This window comes from Rhincodon typus, chromosome 13, assembly GCF_021869965.1.
Source record: "Rhincodon typus isolate 14 chromosome 13, sRhiTyp1.1, whole genome shotgun sequence".
NCBI classification, from domain to species: Eukaryota; Metazoa; Chordata; class Chondrichthyes; order Orectolobiformes; family Rhincodontidae; genus Rhincodon; species Rhincodon typus.
This window is the reverse complement of record NC_063344.1, coordinates 63939721-63966770: the sequence shown is the minus strand read 5'-3', so window position 1 is coordinate 63966770 and position 27050 is coordinate 63939721. Positions and strand designations below refer to the sequence as shown.

Here is a 27050-nt window from a genome sequence, read left to right as displayed (position 1 = left end):
CTAGTGGCGGGGTAGTGGAGGGAGATAGTTCCCGGTGGACGGTCCGTCGTACATCAACAAGAGCTGAGCCTCTCCGGGTCAGCAAGAACCTAGGGGAGTGGGTGCTCCTCTGTCAGGTGAGCAGATGAAAGTAAAGGAAGCGGGCTGGAGAAGGGTCTAGGCCCGAAACGTCAGCTTTCCTGCTCGGCCTCCTGTGTTCATCCAGCTCTACACCTTGTTATCTCGGCTGCTGTTGTGTGTCGGTTTACATCGGGTAGACCTGAGGGTTGCCATGGCAGCCAGGACATCGCTGGACTAGGCCAGCTCAGCTCAGGGTGGGATGCCTAACAGTTATATCTCCCCACTCTCGCTCTCCACTTGCAAAATAAACTGAATCTGGCTATTAAAACAGTCTGCACTGAAAGGTTCCTGTCACTCAAGCTGCAACCATTCCCTGTTGTGTTGACTTCACTTGGTCATTCGAATGAAGGAGTTCAGCCCTTGACAGGGCTATTCGTTCATCCTCAGGACCTCCCTAAGGGACCAGAAATCCTATGTCTGGAAGCCTGTAGTCTTTCACCAAGACTGTTCCAGTTTCAGAAGTAGTGTAAAGCTAGATTTACGAGTCAGGCGGAGGAAAATTTTGTTCCTTTCAGTATAACTTTATACAGAAAGGCAATTTTATTCTGAACTGTGGAATTCTGATATAAAAGCAGAAATATGCAGAAAAGTCCTGATCAGGCGCCTTCGCTCAAAATATTAGTCTGTTGTTGACTGTTTACACATGCAGACGGAGCTGCTGTCGGGCTCCTGGCAAAGGTTACTCTAGTTTCCAGTAGCTTTTGCAAGTGATTATTGTGAGACAAGTTTCCTCCTCTTGATTTTGGAGGTTGAGGATGGAGACAGGGAAAGAAATGTTACCCTTCTTTCAGGGAATAAATTCCAACTGTTTCCAAGGCACAATCGATATGGTAAATTATTTTTCAGTAGGCATTGACATCTGTCATGGAAACTGATTAGAAGGTAAAAACACCATAATCAACCAAAAATTTTGGAATCCATTTTAAACTCATGTTACTATTATTTTTCATGTTATTTTATGTTATTTTTCTGCTGTTTTAGTTGTGGAACAAAATGGGAAAAGGGCTGTTTTAAAAACCAAGGATAGTGAAATGGATTGCTGCAGGCTTTGGAAGCAAGACACTTGACGCTCATTCTAAATGTTGTTTGTTCAAGAGGAGAGGGAGGTTACTACAGATGAGTTGGAGCCAGGGGTCTCTGTATGAAGGGAGATTTGGCCAGCAACAATTAGTTGATTGGTCTGAGAACTGGTGACCTGTTGGTACCTGCCAACGACAATGTTCTTGGCTTGCAGGAACAACTTGTAGATTTTGGTCAGAACCTCTCAGACCTTTGAAAAGGAAGGAGCTGTCCTTTTGTTTGCATGAAAAAAGCTTTTCAGCCTGAAATGTTAGCTTATTTCTCCTTATCAGTTGTTGTAGGCTATAGCTTTTAGTCAGAAATTTAATAATTGTGAATAATTGCTCTGAGCTTCCTGCAAGCAAAAGTACCTGGAGAAGGAAGATGGAGGTGCAGCAAATCCTGACGAGTTAAAAGGATCATCCCAGCGAATCCTGTGGATAGGATCTGCCTTCCCCCTGCCTATAACTCCCATGTTTTATTTTATCTGTCTGTGTTCTACCTTTGTGTGTATAGGGGAAGTTTTATAAAGGGATCAGAGTTTTAACTAGTAGAGTTGCATGTCAACAGTTCATAGTTGCATCCAGCAGCTGTCCTGGTCAAACCTTTTATGATCCAATGTAGAGTGGTGGATTGGACTTGTTTAAAATACATAATTTAGACACCAACCTGGAATAAGACCACAAGACGTAGGAGCAGAAATTAGGCCATTCGGCCATCGAGTCTGCTCCGCCATTCAATCATGGCTGATAAGTTCCTCATCGCCATTCTCCCGCTTTCTCCCTGTAACCCTTGATCCCCTTGATAATCAAGAACCTATTTATCTCAGTCTTAAATGTACTCAATGACCTGGCCCCCCCAGCCTTCTTGGCAGTGAATTCCATAGATTCACCACTCTCTGGCTGAAGAAGTTTCTTCTTATCTCTGTTCTAAAAGGTCTCCCCTTTACTCTAAGGCTGTGCCCTCGGGTCCTAGACTCTCCTACCAATGGAAGCATCTTCCCAACATCCACTTTGTCCAGGCCATTCAGTATTCTGAATGTTTCAATTAGATCCCCTCTCATCCTTCTAAACTCCAATAAGTATAGTCCCAGAGTCCTCAAACGTTCCTCATTTGTTAAGCTTTCCATTCCTGGGACCATTCTTGTGAACCTCCTCTGAACCCGCTCCAGGGCCAGTACATCCTTCCTGAGATATGGGGCCCAAAACTGCACACAATACTCCAAATGTGGCCTGACCAGAGACTTATAAAGCCTCAGTAGTACATCCCTGTTTTTATATTCAAGTCCTCTCAAAATAAATGCCAACATTGCATTTGCCTTCCTGCCTACTGACTCAACCTGCAAGTTTACCTAGAAAGAATCCTGGACTAGAACTCCCAAGTCTCTTTGCACTTCAGACTTTTGAATTTTCTCCCCATTTAGAAAATAGTCCATGCTTTTATTCTTCTTACCAAAGTGCATGACCTCACACTTTCCCACGTTGTACTCCATCTGCCACTTCTTTGCCCACTCTCCTAACCTGTCCAAGTCCTTCTGCAGCCCTGCCACCACCTCAATACTACCTGTCCACAGTTCCTTCATCTAGGTCATTAATGTATAAAGGGAAAAGTTGTGGTGCCAGCACTGACCCTTGTGGAACACCACTTGTCACCGGCTGCCATCCTGAGAAAGACCCCTTTATCCCCACTCTCTGCTTTCTGCTAGACAGCCAATCTTCTATCCATGCTAGCACCTTGCCTTTAACACTGTGGGCCCTTATCTGACTCAGCAGCCTTCTGTGTGGCACCTTGTCAAAGGTCTTCTTGAAGTCCAGGTAGATAACATCCATTGGCTCTCCTTAGTCCACCCTGCTCGTTACTTCCTCAAAGAATTCCAGCAGATTTGTCAGGCATGACCTCCCCTTGATGAAACCATGCTGACTTTGCTCTATTTTACTATGCACTTCCAAATATTCAGAAATCTCATCCTTTACAATGGACTCCAAAATCTTACCCACGACCGAGGTTAGGCTAATCGGCCTGTAATTTTCCATCTTTTGCTCTACTCCCTTTTTAAACAGGGGTGTCACGTTAGCGATTTTCCAGTCCTCTGGGACCCTCCCTGACTCTAGCAATTCCTGAAAGACCACCACTAACGCTTCCACTATCTCTTCAGCTATCTCCTTTAGAACTCTGCAGTGTAGTCTATCCACTTGGTTCACACGGTGTTTCAATTTATCAGGTAACAGGTAATCCAAAACCCTACATCCAGCATGGCCTTAGCCTTAAGGTGCTGTTAGATGTGTAGTATCAAGCATTCACCTTCCATTTAATTTCTCATTTTATCACTCACTTTATTTAAGTAGTTCAAATAGTTGGGTATGGTGAAGTAATACAGTGACCAGATCACAAGCAGGAGTTTTTGTGGCATGTTTTGAATCTTTACAAGGGAGTTTATTGCAATTAAGTTATGTCATTTGCTTGACCATTAACTCTTTTTCTTCTGAGATAAGGTCAGAGTTGGACAGTATTTAAATAGGGTTACTTGCTGAGAATTGCAAAGAATTTTCAGCACACTCAAGGTCATTCAACCCAACTAGTTTTGTTGGTAGCTAAATTCCAGAAAACATCCTCCTATTTATCCGTATTAACGTATCCTTCTGTTCTTTTCTCCCTCAGATATGTTCTTTTTTATTTCAAAAATATACTTTATTCATCAGTCAAAAATGCAGCCTGCCTTTTCATATCTCAGTTCTTTTCTCTTGCCAGCTGAGCCATTTGCTTAGATTTTCTTTTACAAGCAGCTGGTGTTTCCTGATTAAGGGTAGTTAAGGTCAATGATCTCTTGAAGTGATATTGCTTTTTATATAACTTCATAAAGATGTAGCTCTGTCTCTGATACAAAGCCCTCACCATCACATTGTCCCTCTGACAGCTGTGATACACTCAAAATGTTAATTTGATATTTTATTTGTATTCTTAAGGTTTCTTTGAGGATTGTTCTAAGGAAGTGTCACCGGGCCCGAAACGTTAACTCTTCACACATGCTCCCAGATCTGCTGAGCTTTTCCAGCAATTTTGTTTTTGTTCCTGATTTACAGCATCCGCTGTTCTTTCGGTTTTTCTTTGAGGATTGTATCGGCTGTAAAGTACTCAGCAATGGAGAAGAATGCTTGCACTATAACCACTGACAGGCCTCCAGTTACTCAAAATAATCAGAATGCGACAGTAACAATAGGAAGAAATTACTCTTCATTTGACTGGTAAGTGAGCTTACTGAGCACTGAAATAATTTTGCCTTTGTGCAATAATGATAGTAGATGACAATGAATTGGCGGACCTGCTCCAAGAATGAAAGCACAGTATACTAAACCAATAAACTATCGTAGAATAGTTATAGCACAGAAGAGGGCCAGTTGGCAATCATGCCTATGATGACTTTTTGTAAGACCAACTTGGCTTGTCCAACTCTGCTGTACTCCTGGAGATTTTTTTCTCTTATGTGATCCAATTTTCTTTGGAGGCTACAATTGACCCACCACCACATTCAGACAGTGTATTCCAGATCTTAATTAGTTGCTACATAGTGTTTCCTTATGTCATCTCTGTCCTTTTGCTAATGACCTTAAATTGGTATCCTCTTCCTTCAGTATGTTTTAATGTAGCTAACTTGGATTTAATATATTCATATTTGATCCTTATGAAAGAGGAGCTTTACTATATCTTTACTATAAATTTCCTTTCACAATGACATGCCTTGTATATGATGCAGTCCTTAATTATAGGCACGTACTGAAGATTAGGGCCTGTGCATTTTTAGGAAGGGGGAATAAACAAATGGAGTAAAAATAATACTTTGCATTTGAAACAGCATTTACATGGATTACAATGCCACAACGCCTGTGGATGCTGAGGTTATCCAAACTGTTCTTGAAGCCATGCAGGAAGCATGGGGGAATCCCAGCAGTTCTTATACTCCAGGTATGTGATAAGTAGACTCATAGGTATGTGATTTCTAACAGCTTCTCCTTCTACTTACCATGCTGCCATAGAAAATTGACATCTTAACTTTTAATTGCTGATGGTGATCTCTGTGCATGCATGAGTACTTACACAAGATCTTGCTCAATAGAATTCCTGAATAGAAATAACAGTATTTTCTCTGGCTGGACCTCGTACTGCAGCTGCTTGCTTCAAGCTGTTAGCAGCTGTACAAATGCAGCTATAAAGCACAGAGTTTGTCAGCAATAATCTCATGACCTGATATTTTTGTTGAAAGATGCCATAGCTGGGATTAGCTGCTCTTTTGGCAGGCCTTTCTACACTGGCAGTACGTATACTGAGCAAGGAGACAGTGCACTGTTGAATGTGAATTTTGAGAGCTGTTTCCAATATAGAGAAGACTCTTGCTTTTTAAATTTTTTAAATTTTTGCATTAAATGCACATTCCTCCTTTTCACTACTCCCTTGCCAGTGTTATAAGTGGAAAAGGCTCGAACAGAATTGTTCTATAGCAAATAAAGACAAATTGTTTTCTTCGTGTATCTAAATTATGATTAGGTAAGAAAGCCAAAGAGCTGATAGATTGGTCAAGACAGAGTGTGGCTCAAATGGTTCGAGGTCGGCCAGAAGATATCGTTTTCACCTCTGGTGGAACGGAGGTGAGAGGAATCCAAAATAAATTTGATTGTAAGTCCCTGTTGTGGTTACTGCCTATATTATGTGCTCACATGTAAGGCAACCCCACCCCCAATTCCACCCAACTCTCTACCATCCCACTTCTGGCCCTCTCACCGCTCCATAATCCATAGCAATTATACAAGGCAAGAACCAACATTGTAAATTTGCATAACATTCAACTCTGGATGTGTTGATGGTTTGATGGTTTCCTTGAGTGGGGTGCAACAAATTACAAACTCTTCCTTGGGATAATGCACTTTAAGAGTTGGTTTGATATTCATTTCATTCAGGATGGAGCATCCTTCCAGATAGGGAAGAGAGAAAGTTGTGGAGACTTTCAAACACACATGCTTAGTAAAATATTATAGAAAGAGATTTTTTGTATATCTCGCCTACACAGTACCTAACGCAGAGTGCTCAGTACTGACACTGAATCCAAAATTCCCTTGTTCTGTATGCCACCCCACCCCAAAATCAATACCTGGAGTTTTACATTGCTAGCTTTGCACAAAGGCAGAATTTATGAGTATCCTTTTTTTTTCCAGGCTAACAATCTAGTCTTTCATACGGCAATCAAATACTATTGGGACCACCAGCGCCAGCTGACGTGCAGCTGTGGTAGTACGGAGACTGATTGGATGGCTAGGCCATTACCTCACATCATTACATCAAACATTGAGCATGATTCAGTGCAACTTGTGGTGGACAATCTGATCAAGGAGGAGAAAGCAGGTGAGCCGGTATTGCTCTGCCTTATGCCAAATTATGTAATACTTAACTGTAAACATATGTCTAATATTCTGCCATTGTGTTAGTTGTTTATAGGAAGTAAGAGCAGGTTATCAATCTCACTACTTTCTTTAAAAAGTCACTGATGGTTGATAATCTACATTCCATACCCTGTCACTGGAGGAGCTTGCTGTCACCTTGATGTCCTCTTCCAAGATTATTTCTTTTCCTCTTGGTGTCATGGTGCATTAGAAACAAATGATCTTTTATCTCTCATCAGAGGTGATTGAGTCTTGGATCAGTGTGGCTTTCCTGCATCTGAGTCAGATTATGGGTTTAGGGATCATTTTGAACAAGCCCAGAGCTGAGAACTCAGTACCCTGTTCCCACGTTCTTCTCCTACCCTTTGATCCTTTTAGCCCAAAATACTATATTTAACTCCTTGAAAACATCCAGTGTTTTGGCCTCAACTGCCTTCTGTATCAAAGAATTCCACAGGCTCACCACTGTCAGGTTGAAGAAATTTCTCCTCATCTCAGTCCTAAATAGTCTACCATGTAGCCTTAAACTACGACCATTGGCTCTGGACATCCCGGTAAACAGAACATTCTTCTTGCATTAGCCCTGTCTAGTCCTGTTAGAATTTCATAGGTTTCTGTGAGAAACCCCCCTCGTTAGTCTCTACTCCTGTTACGATAGTCCTGACTGATCGTCTCTGTTCATGTTATCAGTACTTCCACCACAGATGTAAGTCTGGTAAATCTTCAATTCACTCTCTCCATAGCCAGCAACCCTTCCTCAGGTAAGGAGACTAAAGGCCCGCACACTACTGCAAGTGTGTTCTCATCAAGGCCCTTACAATTACAGCAAGGCATTTCTCTTCCTGTGCTAGAATCCTATCTGTGAAGGCCAAAATACCATTTGCTGCCTTTGCCGCCTGCTGCACTTGGCAACTAGTATACAACGGCTCCAGGCTCCCAGGTCTAGTTGCACCTCCTCTTTCCCAAACTATTGCCATTGAAATATCAATCAGCCTTCCTGTTTTTGCCACCAAAACAGAAAAGCTCACATTTATCCAAATTATGCTTCTGCCATGTATTTACCCACTCAACTTGCCTAAATCACACTAAAATATCTCTGCATCCTCCTCCCAGTTCACCCCCCTCCCCAAGCTTTGCTTCACAGAAGGAAAATAAAAACTCATCCAGTGAGGTTGAGTTAGAGAAAGTGTTGAAAGTAATAGGGACTTTCCTTGTGAAACACCAGATAATTATTGAGGCAGAGATCATACACCTTTCTATTACACAGATAGATACGTGATAGTTCCTCACCTGGCTGGTCTTTGCCTTCTTGCTGGCTGAGATTGGGTTGGAACAGTTGCAGCATGCGTGGAGCTGAGGGTGCAGGGGTATTTTGGGAACTGTATAAGCACTTTGTTAGGAATTGGGAAATTGCTTAAGTGTATCTGACCAGTACAGGAAAATACACTTCAGAGCCAGAGAAAAGGCAGCAGCTGCTAAAAGTTGGTGAAAAGTTTCTTAGCTGGTTACAAATGAAATGATTTTGAGCTTTATGATAAAAGTTTATATCACGGGAGCTTTTAAATGAAGGGATTGTTATTTTTCTTCATTTCAGAAGCTACGTTTTTACCTGTTTCCAAGACAACCGGATGCGTTGAAGTGGATGATCTAATAGCTGCTGTCAGGCCAACCACCTGCCTTGTTTCTGTTATGCTTGCTAACAACGAGACAGGAATTCTGATGGTAATTATGGTTTTATTTCATTCTCAGGAAGTGAGTGTCAGGGCTACTATTCCTTGCCTATATCTGTCTGAGAATGTACTAGTAGCCCTTATTCTTGACACAATTATGGCTTGCACGGGCACGACAGACAGCAGCTGAGAGTCAACAATTTTGCTGTGGACCTGAACTCATGTGTAAGCCAGACTAAGTAAGGATCCCAGATTTCGCTCCCTTAAGACATTAGTGAACCATTTGGGTTGAATGACAATCTCTCTACCACCGCCCCCAACTCCTCCTGCCACACCCACCCAAGTTTAAATCTTGTGTCTTTCAACTCAAAGATACAAACATGTGGATTCATCCACTGGTGAACCAAGATTGCTAGATAAATCATTGAGTAAAAAACAAAGCGCAAATTTATGAGTTAATAGGTCTTTGGCCACATTAAAAGCAAAATATTATGTGAATGCTGGAAATCTGAAATAAAAACAAAAAGCACTGGAGATACTCGAAGTCTGGCAGTGTTTGTGGAGAGAGAAGCAAGGTGACTGTTTTGAGTTCAATATGACTCTTCTTCAGAACTTAGACTCTCACGGAGTAGAGTGATATCAGACTCGAAATGTTGACTGTTTCTCTCTCCTCAAATGCTGCCAGACTTGCTGAGTTTCTACAGTACTTTGGTTTTATTTATTTGACCACATTGTTTGGTCTTGCTAGCTGCCTTTTGCATAAGGGCTATATATTAGATGTAGGAGCAAATCACTGCAGATGCTGGAATCTTTACTGAATACAATAAATGCTGGAGATCACAGCAGGTCAAACAGCATCCATGAAGAGAGAGCAAGCTAATGTTTCGGGTCTAGATGACTCTTCATCAGAGCTGATGATGAAGAGTCATCTGGACTTGAAACGTTAGCTTGCGCTCTCCCTATATATTAAATGCTTCATTAACTAGTTCCAGTTAAACAGAGAATCGATCTAATTCCTGTTTTCTGTATTAAATAGCATTGTATTTACTGTACGGTGCAGCAGCATATTCCTGACAACACCATTGGATGAAATGATTTAAGTGACTGGCTCAGTTCTGTTTCCCAATTATATATATTTTGTATTGCATCCTCGTCATGAACACAGTAACAAGTTTCAATGGAAATTGCTCGATTACAGCCCATTGCAAAGATTTGTGAACGAGTGAAATGTCTGAATCAACAAAGAGGCCCAGAAACACCCCAAATTTTGCTGCACACAGATGCAGCGCAGGCAATCGGCAAGCTGCGGGTCGATGTGTTGGATCTTGGTGTGGATTATCTCACAATCGTAGGACACAAGGTAAAATATGTCTATGAGCCCAGTTTAATGTGATAGGCTGGTGAACTAGATTTGTTGACAAGGGGATTTTTTTTTTCCTCTGAGGATTATTCAACTTTGGAATATACTGTTTCAGAAGATGTTGTAGATGGAATCATTGAATACTTTATAAGCTATTGATGGATTCTAGTTAGGCAACAGAATCAAAATTACTGGGGATAGATGGCAGTGTGAAATTTGGAACAAAATGATCACATGATCTTATTGAATGGAGGATCAGGCTTGAAGGACCAAATGGTCTGCTCTCCCTAATTTGTATGTTCATGTGCAATATGGGATCAGGATGAGGCCATTCAGTCTTTTGAACTTTTTGTGCAACTCAGTCACTTCCTGGCTGAATGTTCAGGATATTGGACTTAAGCAACACACTCTAGGAGCTTTTGCCTCTCTGCCCTTAGCACTATTACTATTCCATTTATATTCAGATAATAAATCCCGGACGAGCTCTTATTGTCAGGGCAGCATGGTGGCTCAGTGGTTAGCACTGCTGCCTCACAGTGCTAGGGACCCAGGTTCGATTCCACCCTCAGGCGACTGTCTGTGTGGAGTTTGCACATTCTCCCTGTGTCTGTGTGAGTTTCCTCCGGGTGCTCTGGTTTCCTCCCACAGTCCAAAGATGTGTAGGCTAGATGGATAGGCCATGCTAAATTGCCCGTAGTGTTCAAGAATGTGTAGATTAGGTGGGTTATACGGGAATGGGTCTGGGTGGGATGCTCTGAGGGTCAGTGTGGACTTGTTGGGCCAAAGGGCCTGTTTCCACACTGTAGGGATTCTGTGATATGATCATTGAAGTAGCTCCATTATAACTGCACTGTAATTCTTGTATTTCCTGTAATTTCCCTAGAAATTTAAACCTCTATCTTTCCCACTAATTGGGTGTTCGACACACTCCACCAAGCAATATAACTGCACTTTTTTGTTCCTTAGCTCGAGCCAAATAATTTTTTTTCTGCTTTCCAGTGACCCCCAAACTGCTTGGTCTGCTTAAAGCAGTCCCAACCAGCTTTACATTCCTTTTCTTGGTCTACTTTTAATAGTGACTCCAGGATACTACACGCTCCTCCTCGTCTGTTTTCACAATGATTCAAATTTGCATCGTGCTGCTTCCAATCTTCACAGTAGTCACAACCTGCTCTACATTCATGTGCTTCGCTGTGATCCCAGACTTTCGTCTGGATCTTTACCTAACAAAATTCTTATTGATTTTAGTCTTCAAAACTCCATTTAGTTTCCCCCATCACCCCCGGCATGCACAGTCTTTCGAAAAAGACAGTTCTACATTTCCACTAACTTGATGCTATCAGAACTCACTGAGGTAGTGTTCTGGAAATCAAGTTCCACTGTTCCTGGAGTTGTCACAAATGTGAAAATTTGGTTAAATCACCAAATTTTGCCTAACCACAAAACCCAGATTAAAAGAATATGCATCCCAGATTTTTCATTACAATAGTAGTTATTGTTAATCAAACTGTTTCTAATTAATAGCAAGAAAGAATTTTGAATTGCTAATTTTTAACTCAACAATTTAAACTCTACCCCTTTTTAAATTCTCATACATATACAAACAGATCCACAAAGAGACAATACACAAATATTGTCGATGAAGAAGGGAAAAGAATCTGAAGCATCATCTGGCACCTGTCTGAATTTTTTCTCCCCTTTTTCCTTTCAGGAAGGGAATTTGCAGAGAAAGTAGTTTACAGGGAAATGATGAGTGAGAGCAGCTACCAAGAGATTTTCCGTTGCTTCACTGAAGAGATGGGATAGGAAGAAAGTTGGTGCTTTCCTTTTGCAAGCTAAAAGCTTCTGTTTTATTGACTCCACACAAGCGAAGGTTGACTGCCCAGGAGCCAATTAAGATGATGTTATCGGGCAGTTGTCTCTTAGTTCAGAAACCCAATAGCTCTCACTTTTCCGGGAAAAGGCAGCATTAGGTCTTTAGACTGAATACACGTGAAATGGCCAATTACCTTCCCTGAATGATGTTAATGAACCAGATGGGTCTTTATAATAATTAACACTGGTTACATGGTCACTCTTCAGGAATTTTATTTCAGCTTTTTATCAAATTCAAATTTCATCATCTGCCCTGGTAGGATTTGAACCCATATTGCCAGAACATTAGTCTGTTATTCTGGAATACTAGTCCAGTGATTTTCCCAGTGACTCATTTTAAACACCTCAATTCGCTCAATTTCAACTGTATAAATTAAAAAGATAAAAAACACATGTAACTTGCCCAATACTGTTTCCAAGACCAACATCATTCCTGAGGTTTGTTGCTCAACAATGAATGGAGTCTGAGCTAGCATGTGTATACAAGTGTGCTTCTCAATTTGCATCCCAATCCCTTGGTGACGAAGACCAACATATCGTTATATGTTGTACCTATCAAATAGCTGATTGATCACCAATTCCATTTGCTCCTGCACACTTCTTAATGTCTCCATTAATATTATAAAATATATTTAGCCCTGATGAGCATGTTGGATTTATTCAGTAAATGGCCTACATGAACTTGCTTCATACACACAGTTACTGTGTCTTTCAGTAATCAGATTATTCCTCAATAATCTCCCAGTCCTTTTTTGCAACTGATAGACGTTTAATGTATATATTGTATCCGTGATGGAGTGTACACTGATGATACAAGTAGTGTAAAAGAAGTTGATGGTGAAACTCTGCATTTAAAACACAGTTAGAGGTCTCAAATTTATTGGAATTTGCAAAGGAAACGAAATATAATCACTATGACAATGAAGAACTTGGACTACCAGATTTCAGATTGTTTGTTTTGGCTAGGAATTAAGTTATTTGTGTTTAAGATCATAAGATAAAAGAGCAGAAACGAACCATTTGGTTCAGTAGGTCTGCTCCACCATTCAATGAGATCATGGCTGATTTGATAATCCTCAACACCACTTTATTGCCTTTTCACTATTGCCCTTCATTTACTTACTGATTAAAAATCTGTAACTATACCTAATGACCCAGGCTCAACAGCCCTTTGCAGTAAAGAATTTGACAGATTTACTGCCCCCTGAGAGAAGAAATCCATCTTCATTCTTCATCTCCATCTTAAACGTCTGACCCCTTTATTCTGTGATTATCCCTTCTGGTCCTACACTAGCCCACATAGGAAAGCAACCTTTCTGCATCTACCCTGTCAAGTCCTCTAAGAATCTCTTTGTTTCAATAAGGTTGCCTCTCAGTCTTCTAAATGAGTGCAGGACCAGTTGATTCAGCCTGTCCGTCCCTACCAGTATCGGCCTAGTGAGCCTTCTATGAACTGCCTCCAAAGCCAATATGTCGTTCCTTAGATAAGGGGCCCAAACTGTTTACAGTATTCTAGCTACAGTCTACCTTGGATAATTTTAGCAAAACCTCCCTACATTTATGCTAAATTTCCTTTGAAATAAAGGCCACCGTTCCATTTGGCTTCCTTATTACCTGCTGAACCTTGATGTTAGTTTTTATGACTTATAGACAAAGACTTCCAAATCCTCCTGTTATGTGGCTTTCTGTCATTTTTCTCAACTTAAATAATATTGAGCTTATCTATTTTTCCTGCTCAAGTGAATAGCCTTACATTTTCCCACACTATACCATCTGCCAAGTTTTTGCCCACTTGATTAACGTATCTATATCTCTCTGTAGACTCTTCGTGTCATCCTCACTGCTTGCCTTCACATCTATACTTGTATCATCCCAGGCTTGGCTACAATACATTCACTTTCCTCACCCAAGTCATCAATATATATTGTAAATAATGGTGGCCCCAGCACTCATCTCTGTGGCACTCCACTAGCCACAGATTGCCATCCTCAAAATACCCCACTTAACCCAACTGTGCCTTCTATTAGTTAGCCAAGCCTGTATCCATGCTAAAGTCCTAACTCCAATACCATGAAGATATCTTAAGTAGCCCAATGCTTGGTACTTTAATCAAATGCCTTCTGAAAATCCAAATATTTTAAGTCCATTCTTTCCCCTTTATCTATCCTAAAATTCTAGTAAATTTATCAGGCATGATTATGCCTTCATGAAGCCATGCTAATTCTGCTGGATCATATGTGTAATTCTTAATGTTGTGCTATTGCATCCTTTTACAATAAACTCAAACATTTTCCAAATATTATGCTAACTCGTCTATAGTTTCCTGTTTTTTGTCTCCTTCCCATTTTAAATAAGGGTGTCACTTTGGCAGTTTTCCAATCCTCTGGGACTTTTCCAGAATCTATGGATTCCTGGAAGATTACTGCCAGTGCGTCCATTATGTCTGTAACTACTTCCTTTAATATCCTGGGATACATCCATCAGGTCCAGCAATTTATCGGTCTTTAGCTCTATTAGTTTTCCTAGCACTTTTGTTTTTGGGTGGTAGTTTTTGTATTTATTCCCTGTCCTTTTACCCTTGAATATTTAGTCATTTTGAGATGATAGTAGTTTCCTGATTCCCAATTATTATTTCCTCAGCCTCATTCTGTTGGGGGCCAATGTTAACTTTGGCTTCTGTCTTCCATTTATGTGTTTAAAGAAGCTTTTGCTATCTGTTTGTGTCTTGCTCTTGTAGTTCTACGGCCCACGGATCGGAGCCCTGTATGTAACAGGGCCAGGCACAAGCTCACCTTTATACCCGATGTTCTTTGGTGGTGGCCAAGAAAGGAAATTCAGGCCAGGGTAAGTTCTATGGAAAAGCGCAGAACAGTTAACTCCTCTTCTGACCTTAAATTATACTTGAGCGATGTATGAAGCTGATTCACAGCTGAGTTTAGCAATGAATTGCAGTTAGAATTTGATTTGTAGTTTCAATCTCGAGCTTGTTGGGGTTATAGAGTGAAGTAGGATTTACTGCCTTTTAATCTCCAGGCCTTATTTCCAAATCTGTAGAACTTCAGAACGTAATCACCAATGCATTGACTATCTCTGTGGCCATATCCTTCAACACTCTGGGATGTAGAATATCAGATCCAGGGAATTTATGTACTTTCAGCCCCATTAATTTCTCCAGTATAATCCTCTTACTAGTATTAATTTCCTTCAAACCCTGATCTTCCCTAACCATTTATATGTCTAGTTCTGGGAGATTCCTTGAATCTTCCTCACTTAACACAGAGACAAAGTAATAATTTAGCCTGTCTGCCACTTGTCTATTCCTGATTATAAATTCTGCTGACTCTGCCTTCAATGGATCCATGTTTATTTTAGTCAAAAGTTTCCTTTTTACACATCTGTAAAAGCTTTTACAATGTGTTTTTATGATTTTTGCATTATTGCATTCATATGCTATTATCCCTTTTCTTATCAGGTTCTTAGTCCTCCTTTGGAAGAACCTGCCAATCATCAGATTTACAGCTTTTCTGGCAACTCAATAGACTTTATCTTTAAATTTTATTCAATCATGAACTTCCTTTCCTACAGTTGACTGACTTTATTTTTAGTTTACCAGCACGTGTTTTCATGCAATGAGTTTAAAAAATTACTTTTAACACTGTTCCCCTCTGTTTTTACTTTTCCTTCTGTCCTGTCACTTAGCACCCAGTGTTCTTTCCCTCTTCCATAAAGCATGTGGAATTTTTATCATTATTGCTGCTCTAGAAGAAATTTCACAATCCTTTTCTGCTGCTTATCCCAAACAGGGAGGAACCTCAACTATCTTGAAGCAGCAATATTTGGTTTCGTCTGTGTATCCATTGCCTTATCCTTTTCCTTGAATTGGCATTTTGTAACTGAAGCCCTGAAGTTCTTTTTTATCTAACTCCCCCATTGTTCAGTTCACTCCCTTAAAGTTGCATAAAATTTCTGTAGTCACTCTAAGAATCCAGCTATGTAATGATCCTATCAGATAGGTTGATATGACCGTAATGACAGATTTGGTTTAGGTCTGATTCACTTGTGCCCATTTTTTTACCCAAGAATTGAAGTTTAAAATTTTCGTCACTTCCTTGGTAGGAATTAAGGATATCATGACTGATTTGAATGGACTACATATGTTTTAGTGAATATATAAATGGTAAATCCAATACTTAACCTCTCTATTTGTATTGCAATCTCTTTCCAGTACAGAAAACACACCAATGATCGCAGGACTTGGGAAGGTAAATAACACATTAAATTTTGTCCACACCATATGATTATAGGATAGGTGTCCACTATTTTAGGTCTGCAAAAGCAGTCCTCTTCTAAATTTGCCATTCTGCAGGCTGAATCTTGCTTTTGTCAAGATAAGGTGAACCCTTTCACTCATTGTAAAAGAGGCAGCAATGATCTTTTCTGGACTTATATGTGTCTATATTCACCTCCTACAGAGAGACAGCCAGGTTCTTGCTCTCTGTTCTAAGTGGAATCATATATTTGAACCACTGACTCTGGAGTATAACTAAAGGCTTTCATCCCTCATTCCAGTGTGGTAAGCCTCATCTATGCCTATTACAAGACTTCAAATGGCTTCTTAAATGTGATGCTTAGAATTTGGCTCAATATTGTAGCTGGAATCAAACCAATGCATAATGAAGATTTAGCATCACTTCCTTACAATTGTACTTTGAACTTATTGATTAAGCTAAGGATCCCATATTGCTTTAACAGTCTTTTCAACTTTATATGCCACCTTCAAAGACCTGTGTTCCTGTGGCCCCTTTAAAACTGTTATTTAATTTATACTACCTCTCATTAAAATAAATCACTCTCAGTTCACTGCACTGAATGCGAACTATTTTATGTCAGTCCATTTCACCAGTCTGTCCACAGCTGTCGTTGTCTTCCTCATTGTTTCCTATGCTTCCAAGTTTAGCATTATCTACTACTATGAAATCATTTCCTCTATGTCCAAGTCATTGTGGTATAATCAAAAACAGTTTTGGTCCCAACAACAAGCTTAAGGGATACCACTGCTTATTACCCTCTAGTCTGAAAAATAACGGTTCACCAATACTGTTGACATATTACTCTTCACCAATTTTGTATACAATTTGGCACTGTCTCTTTATTATGATGGCTTTCAACTTTGCTAACCCTGTGTTGTATTGTGGGGGGATCAAACTTCTTTTCAATGTCTCTGTACATATCAACCACATCCCTTATTCATTTTCTCTATTATCTTATTGAACATTATTATTTTAAATATACTGAATTCTGTACATGAAATAGCAAGTGTCCCTCACCATGTTAAGTGAGCAGAAACTGCACAATGTATAATGGATAATCCTAACCCTGCTGAGAGAATGGAAGGAGGTTATAATCCTTTCTCTGCTAAACAAACAGGAGCTCGTAAAAAAAAACTGTTATAATTTATGGACTTCGACTTCATTTTACTGATCTCTTTCCTCAGGCTGCTGAATTGGTAGTCAGGAATCTCGAGGCATATGCCAGTCATATGCAAGAAGTGAGGGATTATCTGGAAGAGAAACTGTTGGTATGTGTGAATGTTTAGAAATAATTAAATAATATTTTAAAGTGAAGTCACCATAGTCTTACCAGTCCATAGGGCTGCTTTCTTAGAGAGACGACTTGGTGATTTAGGGGTGGCACAGTAGCTCAGTAGTTAGCTCTGATGCCTTACAGCTCCAGAGACCTGGGTTCAATTCTAGCCTCAGGCTACTGTCTGTGTAGAGTTTGCACGTTCTCCCCGTGTCTGTGTGAGTTTCCGCCGGGTGCTCCGTTTTCCTCCCACAGTCCAAAGATGCGCAGGCTAGGTGGATTAGCTATGGGGAATGCAGGGGTAGGGGGTGGGTCTGGGTGGGAAACTCTTTGGAGGGTCGGTGTGAACTTGATGGGCCAAATGGCCTGCTTCCACAATGTAGGGATTCTGTGATCTTAACCTGAGGGTCACTGTACCTCAGGTGAGGAGAGAGGTTGAGAAGGAGAGTCCTTCATGGTAACCTCAGTCGTTATGGGAATTGAACCAATACCATTGGCATCAATCTGTGTCTGTCCAGCAACTGATCTAAACCAACCCCCAAAATAAAACAGTACAGTTCAGGAGTATACATAACTCTTTGGGAACGTCAGTTGGTTTTGGATCTATGGATCCCAATGTTGGAGGTTTTCTTCTCCTGATCCCTGTGTTGTTTATAGACTAATTGATAGAAGATTGATTGCAATGAATAGTTAGCAACTCCTTTGTTGCATCATGTGAATCGAAAAGATAGCAAAAGGTGAACTAGACTAACTTTGGTGATCTTTGATCTAGCAATGTTTATGTTCATATGAGCATTTGTGGTGAATGTTTTACATGTGTGTTGTACTATGATAAACTGACTACCCAAGTGAATAGTACAGTTGTTAAAATATCATACAGGTGTCCTAATAGTTTTCTGTGTAAAATGCTGCTCAGTGCACCAATAAATCATACAGACCAATGGTCCCACTTTGAATCTTGTTCTTTATTGGTTGAGCTAATTTTTTTTTTTCTATTCACTTGTGGGACATGGTGTCGCTGGCTGGCCAGCATTTCTTGCCCATCCCTAGTTGCCCTTGAGAAGATGGTAGTGAGCTGCCTTCTTGAACCCTGGAGTCCACCTGCTATGGGTTGACCCACAACACTATTAGGGAGGGAATTCCAGGAATTTGACCCAGCGACGGTGAAGGAACAGCAATATATTTCCAAGTCAGGATGGTGTGTGGCTTGGAGGGGAATTTGAAGGTGGTGGTGTTCCCGTATGTCTGCTGCCCCTGTTCTTCTAGCTGGAAGTGGTCATGGGTTTGGAAGGTGCTGTCTGAGGATCTTTGGTGAATTTCTGCAGTGCATCTCATCGATAGTACACACTGCTGCTACTGAGCATTGGTGGTGGGGGGAGTGGATGTTTGTGCATGTAGTGCCAATCAAGCCGACTGCTTTGTCCTAGATGGTGTCAGGCTCCTTGAGTGTTGTTGGAGCTGCACTCATCCAGGCAAGTGGGGAGTATTCCATCACTGTCCTGACTTGTGCCTTGTAGATGGTGGACAAGCTTTGGGGAGTCAGAAGGGGAGTTACTTGTCGCAGTATTCTTAGTTTCTGACCTGCTCTTGTTGCCACTGTGTTTATGTGATGAGTCCAGTTGAGTTTCTGGTCAATGGTAACCCCCAGGATTTTGATAGTGATGGTAATGCCATTGAATATCAAGGGGTGATGGTTAGATTGTCTCTTATTGGTGATGGGCATAGCCTGGCATTTGTGTGGCATGAATATCACTTGTCAGCCCAAGCCTGGATATTGTCCAGATCTTGTTACATTCGAACATGGACTGCCTCAGTATTTGAGGAGTTGCAAATGGTGCTGAACATTGTGCAATAATCGGCGAACATCCCCACTTCAGACGTTATGGTGGAGGGAAGGTCATTAATGAAGCAGCTGAATATGGTTGGGCCGAGGACACTACCCTGAGGAGCTCCTGCAGAGATGTCCTGGAGCTGAGGTAATTAACCTCCAACAACCACAACCATCTTCCTATGTGTCAGGTATGACTCCAACCACTGGAGAGTTTGCTTCATGATACCCATTGATTCCAGTTTTGCTGAGGCTCCTTCGTGGCACAATCCGTCGAATGCAGCCTTGATGTCAAGGGCTGTCGCTCTCACCTCACCTCTGGAATTTAGCTCTTTTGTCCTTGTTTGAACCAAAGCTGTAATGAGATCAGGAGCTGAGTGGCCCTGGCAGAACACAAAGTGGGGATCACTGAACAGGTTATCGCTGAGCAGGTGCTGCTTGATAGCACTGTTTATGACAATTTCCATCACTCGACTGAGAGTAGACTGATGGGGCGGTAATTGGCCGGGTTGGATTTGTCCTGCTTTTTGTGTATAGGACATACTTGGGCGATTTTCCACATTGCCGGGAAGGTACCAGTATTATAACTGTACTGGAACAGCTTGGCTAGGGGAGCGGCAAGTTCCGGAGACAAGTCTTCAGGACTATCGCTGGAATATTGTCAGGGCCTGCAGCCTTTGCAGTATCCAGTGTCTCCAACCGTTTCTTGCTATCACGTGGAGTGAATCGAATTGGCTGAAGACTGGTATCTGTAATGCTGGGGACCACTGGAGGAGGCCAAGAGGAATCATCCACTGGGCACTTCTGCCTGAAGATTGCTGCAAATGCTTCAGCCTTATCTTTTGCACTGATGTGCTGGGCTCTTCTGTCATTAAGGATGGGGATATTTGTGGAGCCTCCTCCTCCAGTGAGTTGTTTAATTGTCCACCACCATTAACGACTGGATGTGGCAGGACTGCAGAGCTTAGATCTGATCCGTTCGTTGTGGGATCGCTTAGTTCTGTCTGTCACTTGCTGTTTTTGCTGTTTGGCATGCAAATAGTCTTGTTTGGTGGCTTCACCAGGTTGACACCTCACCTTCAGGTATAACTGTTGCTGCTCCCGGCATACTTTCCTGCACTCTCCATCGCACCAGGATTGATCCCCTGGCTTGATGGTAATGGTTGAGTGGGGGATATGCCAGGCCATGAGGTTACAGATAGTGCTGGAGTACAATTCTGCTGCTGTTGAAGGCCGACAGCACCTCATGGATGTCCAGTCTTGAGTTGCTAGATCTGTGCGAAGCCTGTCCCACTTAGCAGAGTAATAGTGCCACGCAACTCAATGGAAATTGTTCTCAATGTGAAGGCGGGACTTCGCCTCCACAAGGACTGTGCAATGGTTACTCTTACCGATACTGTCATGGACAGATGCAACTGCAGCTGGCAGATTTGTCAGGGTGAGGTCAAGTATGTTTTTCCCCCTTGTTGGTTCCCTCACCACCTGCCGCAGACCCAGTCTTACAGCTATGTGCTTTAGGACCCCACCAGCTCAACCTGTAGTATTGCTGCTGATGCTACTGATGCTACTGATCACAGTTGTGGTGCTGCCACTCTGTTCGGGTGAGGAGTTAAAATATCACTGAGGTTTCTTTCTGATTATTAACCAGTGAGTAAAACTGAGCTTTGGTATGTATCAATTGAGGATAACTTGGAGACACTGTTTAAAAATAAGGGGAATCCCATTTAAGTTGGCGACAAGGCACATTTGTTTTCTGAGGGTTGAGAGCTTTGTATTTCTATTCTGTAGAAGGTGGTGGAAGGATAGTCATTAAATACTTGAAGGTAGAGTTTGATAGATTTTTGATTGATTGCGATTATCAGAAGTAGGCAGGAACGTGGTGTTGAGCCCACAATCAATTTGGCCACAATCGTATTGATTGACTGAACAGGCTCGACAGGCTGAATAGTTCACTCCTACAACTCTTTGTGTGTTGCTTTCTAGAAATAAGAAAAAGCTAGGGCCCTCTGGTTGAGCAAAATGATATTCGCTGACTGAACTTACAGCCAGAAAACATCCATTTGGATGATATTCATGATGCTGCTATCATTCTTGGAAGGTTAGCACAACAAGTGTTAGTACCAATGGAGGAGAAGAAGGGAATAAGTAACTCAAGAACGTGAATTTGTCATAATTTGTTTTGTTATTCAGAATCAAGAATGTTTGGGGAGACTGCATGCACTTTCGAGCGGCATGCAGAACGAGTATGCCGGTACGACAAGTAATTGAGATGGCAGTAATATGTTTACTTTTATTGTGGTGTGACTGGAAATCTTATTATAATTGTGCAGGTTTTGGTGAGACCACAGTTGGAGTGCTGTGCCCAGTTTTGGTTTCCCTGATTAAGGAAGGATAAACTTCTTTTGGAAGCAGTACAACAAAAGTTCTTTAGGTTAATTAATGGGGTGAGACAGTTGGCCTGTGATTAGAAGCTGAGTAAGTTGAACCTTAATTCACTGGAGGTCAGAAAAATGAGAGATGATCTAACAGAAACATGCAAGATTCTGAAAGGTCTTGATATGGTGGAAATGAGGATAGTTTCCCTGGCTGAAGAAACTAAAACACAGGCCAGAGTCTCAGAGTAAGGAATTTAAACATTGAGGACTGAGATGAGGTGCAACTTCTTTACTTGTGGGTTGTGAATCTTTAGAATTTCCTGTCCCTGAGTTGTTGATGCGGGAAGGATATATTTTAAATCTCTCTCGGAAAGAAGGGGATTTGAGGAACAGGCAGAAGGTCAGCTGTAATCATATTGAATGTTACAGCAGGCTCGAGGGGTCAACTCGTATTTCTTAAATTCTGTCATGGCCAATACTGAATATTGCAGCATTGTAAAACCTGAATAGAAAGGCAGAGGCAGATAATAAAATTACAGTGAAAAGGAAACACTGGCAGACTTTGTAAATAAACAGATGGTCACAATGTGTCATTTCTTTAGGTTGCCAGGCTATACACATCACAGTGGGTTGCAGATGATAACAGGATGTGATTAGTCCATTAGACTGTGTATTTGGATGCATAAAGTGGTTTCATCACAGGAAGTTGGCTAGGAAATGATTAGTCTATTGAGATTGTATTGAAGAGAATTGTTGAATCTATTATTTATGTTATTGCTGTATATTACATAATTAATGAGTAAAATGTATATCTTGATCTTTTTCTGTTCTTGTTGTAGATTGTCTTTGGGAAGGATAGACTCCATTTCAACAGTCACTTTGAGGGCTCAGAGAGATTGCCTAACACGTGCAACCTGTCTATTTTGGGGCCTAACCTGCAAGGTAATGGCAGAACTATTTTCTTAGTGTTAGTAAGTCAGGCTTTTAGTGTAATTATGAACACGCTAAAGGCACAAGGTTGGGGAATGTTTGAATCACTATTATGAATGCATTGTGCTACAATGACTGTTCCATTGTGTGCCAGGTCGGAAAGTGCTGTTACATTGTCGAAGGCTGTTGGCTAGTGTTGGAGCTGCTTGCCATTCAGACAAAGGCAATAGGTAAGAGGTCCCAAGTTCACTCCTGTGATTCTGGAATAGGTGGCAGAATAGTCTCAGAAATTTTTGTCATCACCGCCTTCCTCATACACCTTGCTGTATGACAACTGTATTTACAATTTAGATTAGGATTTTGAAAATTTTCTATTGTGCCTATTTAAAAAGATTGAAAAAAAAATTAGTGGGAATAGTTTAATAAGCGGAAAGTTTCTGTTTAGTTAAAGACCAATTTCTATTTTCAGCAGCATGACCTATTGTCATTTTAATTCCAAGCAAATAATATCAGGTTTCAGCCATATAACTGAGTACTGTTGCCCACTGTCCTTTCCACACTGCTGACGGATGTTGCTGCTCTCCGTAAGTTCCCTCCCTGATCTGTCTTGTTGGAGACTGAAGGCATGCAGCTGATCTGTGCATGTCGCAGTAAAGACTGTGATTTTAAAATCCAAAATCTTCCCTGCACCAAATGATATGGGCAGTGGTGAGAAATTTGGAAGAAACGTATAAAGTAGCCAATGAGAAGCTTCCCAAAGTTGAGAGCAAAAAAATCCCATTTGCTAACCAAGTGTTGAATGGCGAGACGCGATCCTCAGTAGTAAGCGGCAAGAGGCTTATTTGCATGCATTAGCAGTTCCTCACATGAAAGTCAGAGTGGTGACCTGGCAGCTCCAGCTTGCTACTTGCTCCTTTAGGCTCCATCAGTCACCAATATCTTAGAACACACTCCATGTAGAGCAAATGCACAAACTGCCAAACCCAAGTCAAGAACAAAATACAGGATCAGAACCAGAACTGGATGTCCTTTCAGGATAGTAGGATCTGGACAAAGGAACCTTGTAGCGAAGTAGATAAATGTAGGTGGGTTAGATGGGATTAGGGTTGGCAATTTATTTTTCTTCGTAGAAAACCGGTCAGCCAAGAATTCAATTGATGGGCTTCAAGCAAGTCTGGAGAAAGCAATACGAATTTTCTCCAGAGAAATGAAAATAACTCCTGGACAAACAAGTACGTTCTTGGTGAAACCCCTTTCAAGAATAACTGGAATAATATCTGGTTAAGAATTGGATTAGAGGTTTCAAACAAAAATACAGGTAGTAGGCATTAATCATTCCCTTCATCTACTATGCTTTCTGGGCATTTTTGCATAGCAAGCAGTCTGGACTGAATAATGAAGCTGTGAACACAGGTTGATGTTGTAGTCTTGGCCCAGCTTTGGAAAAGAGTGGGTGGCGTTGATCAGAAGTGGCACGTTCCCTTTTTAAGGCATTAGTGAACTCATTAGCTGTATTGGACAGTCCAGCAAGTTCTTTTTCCCATAAATTCTCGAACTTACTGATTTCAGTTCCACACCTCAGCGTGACAGGATTTGAACTTATGACCTCTGAGCTGGTCTAATACAGTAATTAGACTTGGTTCTTTCTGTCGCGTGTGGGACAATGGGCAGCAAGACATTACCACCAGCCCTGGTCCGTTGCGATCTCTTTCACTCTAGCTTAGGTGGTGTCTCGCTTTTGGAGGTCCTCCTTAAGTCTACCTCCTCAGGTGGTCTTTTAGCTTTGTTATCTTCTGTAGCCAGATGGTGCCCACTCTATTCTGACTGAGCATACATCAGGGAGTACCATAATTATTTATCATCATTTTTTCAGCTTGTAATCAATTACTTAATGGTTTCCGACAAGTGAAGAATTATTTATTTAAGTTTTTATCTTGGAGTTCAGCTCATGTTGTGTGAATGGGGAGGCAATGGCCAAGTGGTCTTATCACAGAGACCCAGTAATGTTTTGGGGACCTGGGTTCAAATCCTGCCACAGTGGATGGCAATATTTGAATTCAACAAAAATCTAGAATTAAGGGTCTAATGATGATCATGAGGCCATGTCAATTGTTGAGAAAACCCATCTAATTAACTAATGCCCTTTCGGGAAGAATTTAGGACAATTAGGGATGGACAATAAATGCTGCCCTAGCCAGCGGCACCCTTATCCTGTGAATGGAAAAAAAAGTGGGGTTGATTTGGTGGGCTGAATGCATGTATTTTCTTTCACCCTCTCACGTCCTCCTGTAACCATCAGTCTTATTTTTCCAGGCCCTCACATATTTTGCTAAACAGTGGCATTCCATATCAGGTGGCAGAGAACGCACTTCGCTTGAGTGTGGGACGTGCAACATCAAAGGAGGATGTAGATGCCATCATAGAAGATCTGAAGCAAGCTGTTAGTGAAATTGAAGGGTGTGCTTCACAGTCTGGGAAGTAGGACACGGTCATGAACTTATCACTGCCAACAGAAATCCAGGGATAGAACATAGGAATAATGAAAGAGGCCTGGGATTTCTGCTAAGTTGGGATAATTTTTTTTCGAAGTCTTTGGAAATTACATTTCCATGATCCTTTGTGCTGGCTTTTAAAACATCATCCTAGAAACCTACCTCAGCAACAAAACAGTTGTACTTGTGGATTGGAGTAATGACCAATGTGTATATGTTTTAAAAAGCAGATAAAATTAAGCCTGTCTATACAAAGGAATTAATAGGCAAAACTTAAATTAGTTTTTAATTTGCCAAAGGACTGACTATTGTGCACCAGTACAAGTAAATGGTACTCTGCATTTTATGTTATAAGTATTTTTCATGATGAACTCATTCAGTCGAAAGCAATAAAATATATATCACTGTGATAAATATTTTCTTATCATTTTGGACTGAATATGGCAACAGCCTTTGTCAAGGGACATCTTACCTTATTTTTCTACTCCCTCCCTATCCCAGTCACGACTCCAGTTATTTTTAGTCAGACTTTCTATCTACTAATTCTGATGAGAGGTAAATTGCAGTAGTTTCAATTCAAGTCGCTTAGCAGGTATTGAGTGTTCTTAGCATCTGATTCCTTCAGTGACATTCTGACCTCTGATTCAAATCTAAGTATTCACTGTTATAGTGGCTTGGAAGTTATGGACCATTGTTATTTATAGTGACCTCTAGTCTTCAGACCAAAGTGTCCTAAATAAATTATTATTTTAAAACTGTATCTTTCCCATGTTTTTCCATCTAAGATCATGTGTTTATGGATACTTGCTTGATGGTGTGAATGAAATTCTTGCTTTCCTCTTGATCAAACATGCCAACTGCAAAAGCCAGTAAAAGCCTTAAAGAAATTGATTCAAAGCTAACAGTTCATCTATCAACCAGTAATTCAGTACAACCACAAACAAAAATTTATAGGCACCATTATTACTTAACAGCAATAAGTTAACTTATAGGGATTTGATTTCATGTTGACCCTTGCCTAATGGTATTGGAAGCAATTTTCTTTGAATACCTTAGACAATATACATAGTCTCCAAAATAGTCAAAACAAAGTCAGCCTGATATGCCTGTTCACAAGTGCCTAAAGCCAGACTGTGCCAGTACACTCACAGCACTGCCATCCTCCTGGGCAAATGCATTACTGTATCAGTATGCCAAATCTACAAGGAGGAGTTCAAAACCAAATCAGCTAGTTAATCCCCTCCAGTCTATTCTCAAATATTCCTTAAGTTTCATAAGGGGTTATGCTATCAAGTAACACCTAAGCAACAGTTTGGATCTTGTCACAATCACTTGTTTCCAGATCTTATTGCAGCCTTGGTCTAATATTGGACAAAAGACTAAATTCAAGAGATGAGGTGAGAGTATCTGCCCTCAATATCAAGGCACCATTTGATGGAGTGTGGCAGCAAGGAGCCCTGGTAAAATTGAAACCAGTAGGGATTTAGGAAAAAGAACTTACTATTGTCTGATGTCATATCTACCACAAAAAATTATGGTTATGATTGTTAGAAGCTGCTTCATCAATGGCCCTTGCTCAAAATAAGGTCAGCAATGAGATTGTTGATTGAGTTCACAACGTAGGCTTTTATTAACAGCTCCTGATGAAAAAAAATGTCTGCTTGTAGCAAGAGTGGCTCAGTGGTTAGCACTGCTGACTCATAGGGCCAGGGACCCAGGTTCGATTTCATCCTCAGGCAACTGTGTGGAGTTTGCATGTCTTCCCTGTGTTTGCATGGGTTTCCTTCCACAGTCCAAAGATGGTTAGGTGGCTTAGCCATGCTAAATTATTCATAGTGTCCAGGCATGTGCAGGTTAAAGAGGTTAGCAAATGGTAAATGCAGAGTTACAGTGATAGGGTGTGGATGGTCTTTGGAGGTGTCGGTGTGAACTTGATGAGCCAAATAGCCTACTTCCTTTGTGGGTATTCTATGATTCTAGAAGCTGGACAATGCCCAGCCTTGGGCTGAAAAGTCACAGCTAATTGCTCAAAAGAAACCAAACCTTGATCATACTATCTTCACAATCCACCACCCCATCTCCAAGCTCCCTTACCTTCCAAAGTCCATAAATGTTCTGTCATCTTTGAAATACATACACAACTTTCCTGGGCCTGCATGTCTGAATTCCTTGCCTCAGGTTTCTAGCCCTGTCACAGTACTGCTCTTAAATTATGAAATTACGTTGTACATGACAGTGACAAAGATCAGCTTTCCCTCCTTGATCTTTTTGACCTCTCTGCAGCCTGACTGTTGACCACACCATTTCCCTCTAACGTCACCCCAGTGTC

General features: G+C 41.0%; 1 protein-coding gene across 4 annotated transcripts; it reads left to right on the top strand.

Annotated features, from left to right (window-relative positions):
- Positions 1-25481, top strand: scly (selenocysteine lyase). 4 transcript variants are annotated; one of them, XM_020517795.2, is made up of 13 exons: positions 1-116; positions 4260-4421; positions 5030-5139; positions 5719-5819; positions 6384-6570; positions 8203-8330; positions 9477-9638; positions 14251-14357; positions 15739-15775; positions 17008-17091; positions 22139-22241; positions 22384-22459; positions 24543-25481. In XM_020517795.2, the coding sequence occupies exons 2-13, from the start codon at positions 4318-4320 to the stop codon at positions 24709-24711; spliced, it is 1368 nt and encodes a 455-aa protein (XP_020373384.1). In that variant the 5' UTR covers positions 1-116; positions 4260-4317; the 3' UTR covers positions 24712-25481. The 4 variants fall into 4 exon arrangements, with proteins under 4 accessions (XP_020373384.1, XP_048460727.1, XP_048460728.1 ...); XM_048604770.1 differs by having other exon boundaries at positions 4-116; positions 4143-4421; XM_048604771.1 differs by having other exon boundaries at positions 11-116; positions 4290-4421.
- The last annotated feature ends 1569 nt before the right edge of the window (positions 25482-27050 follow it).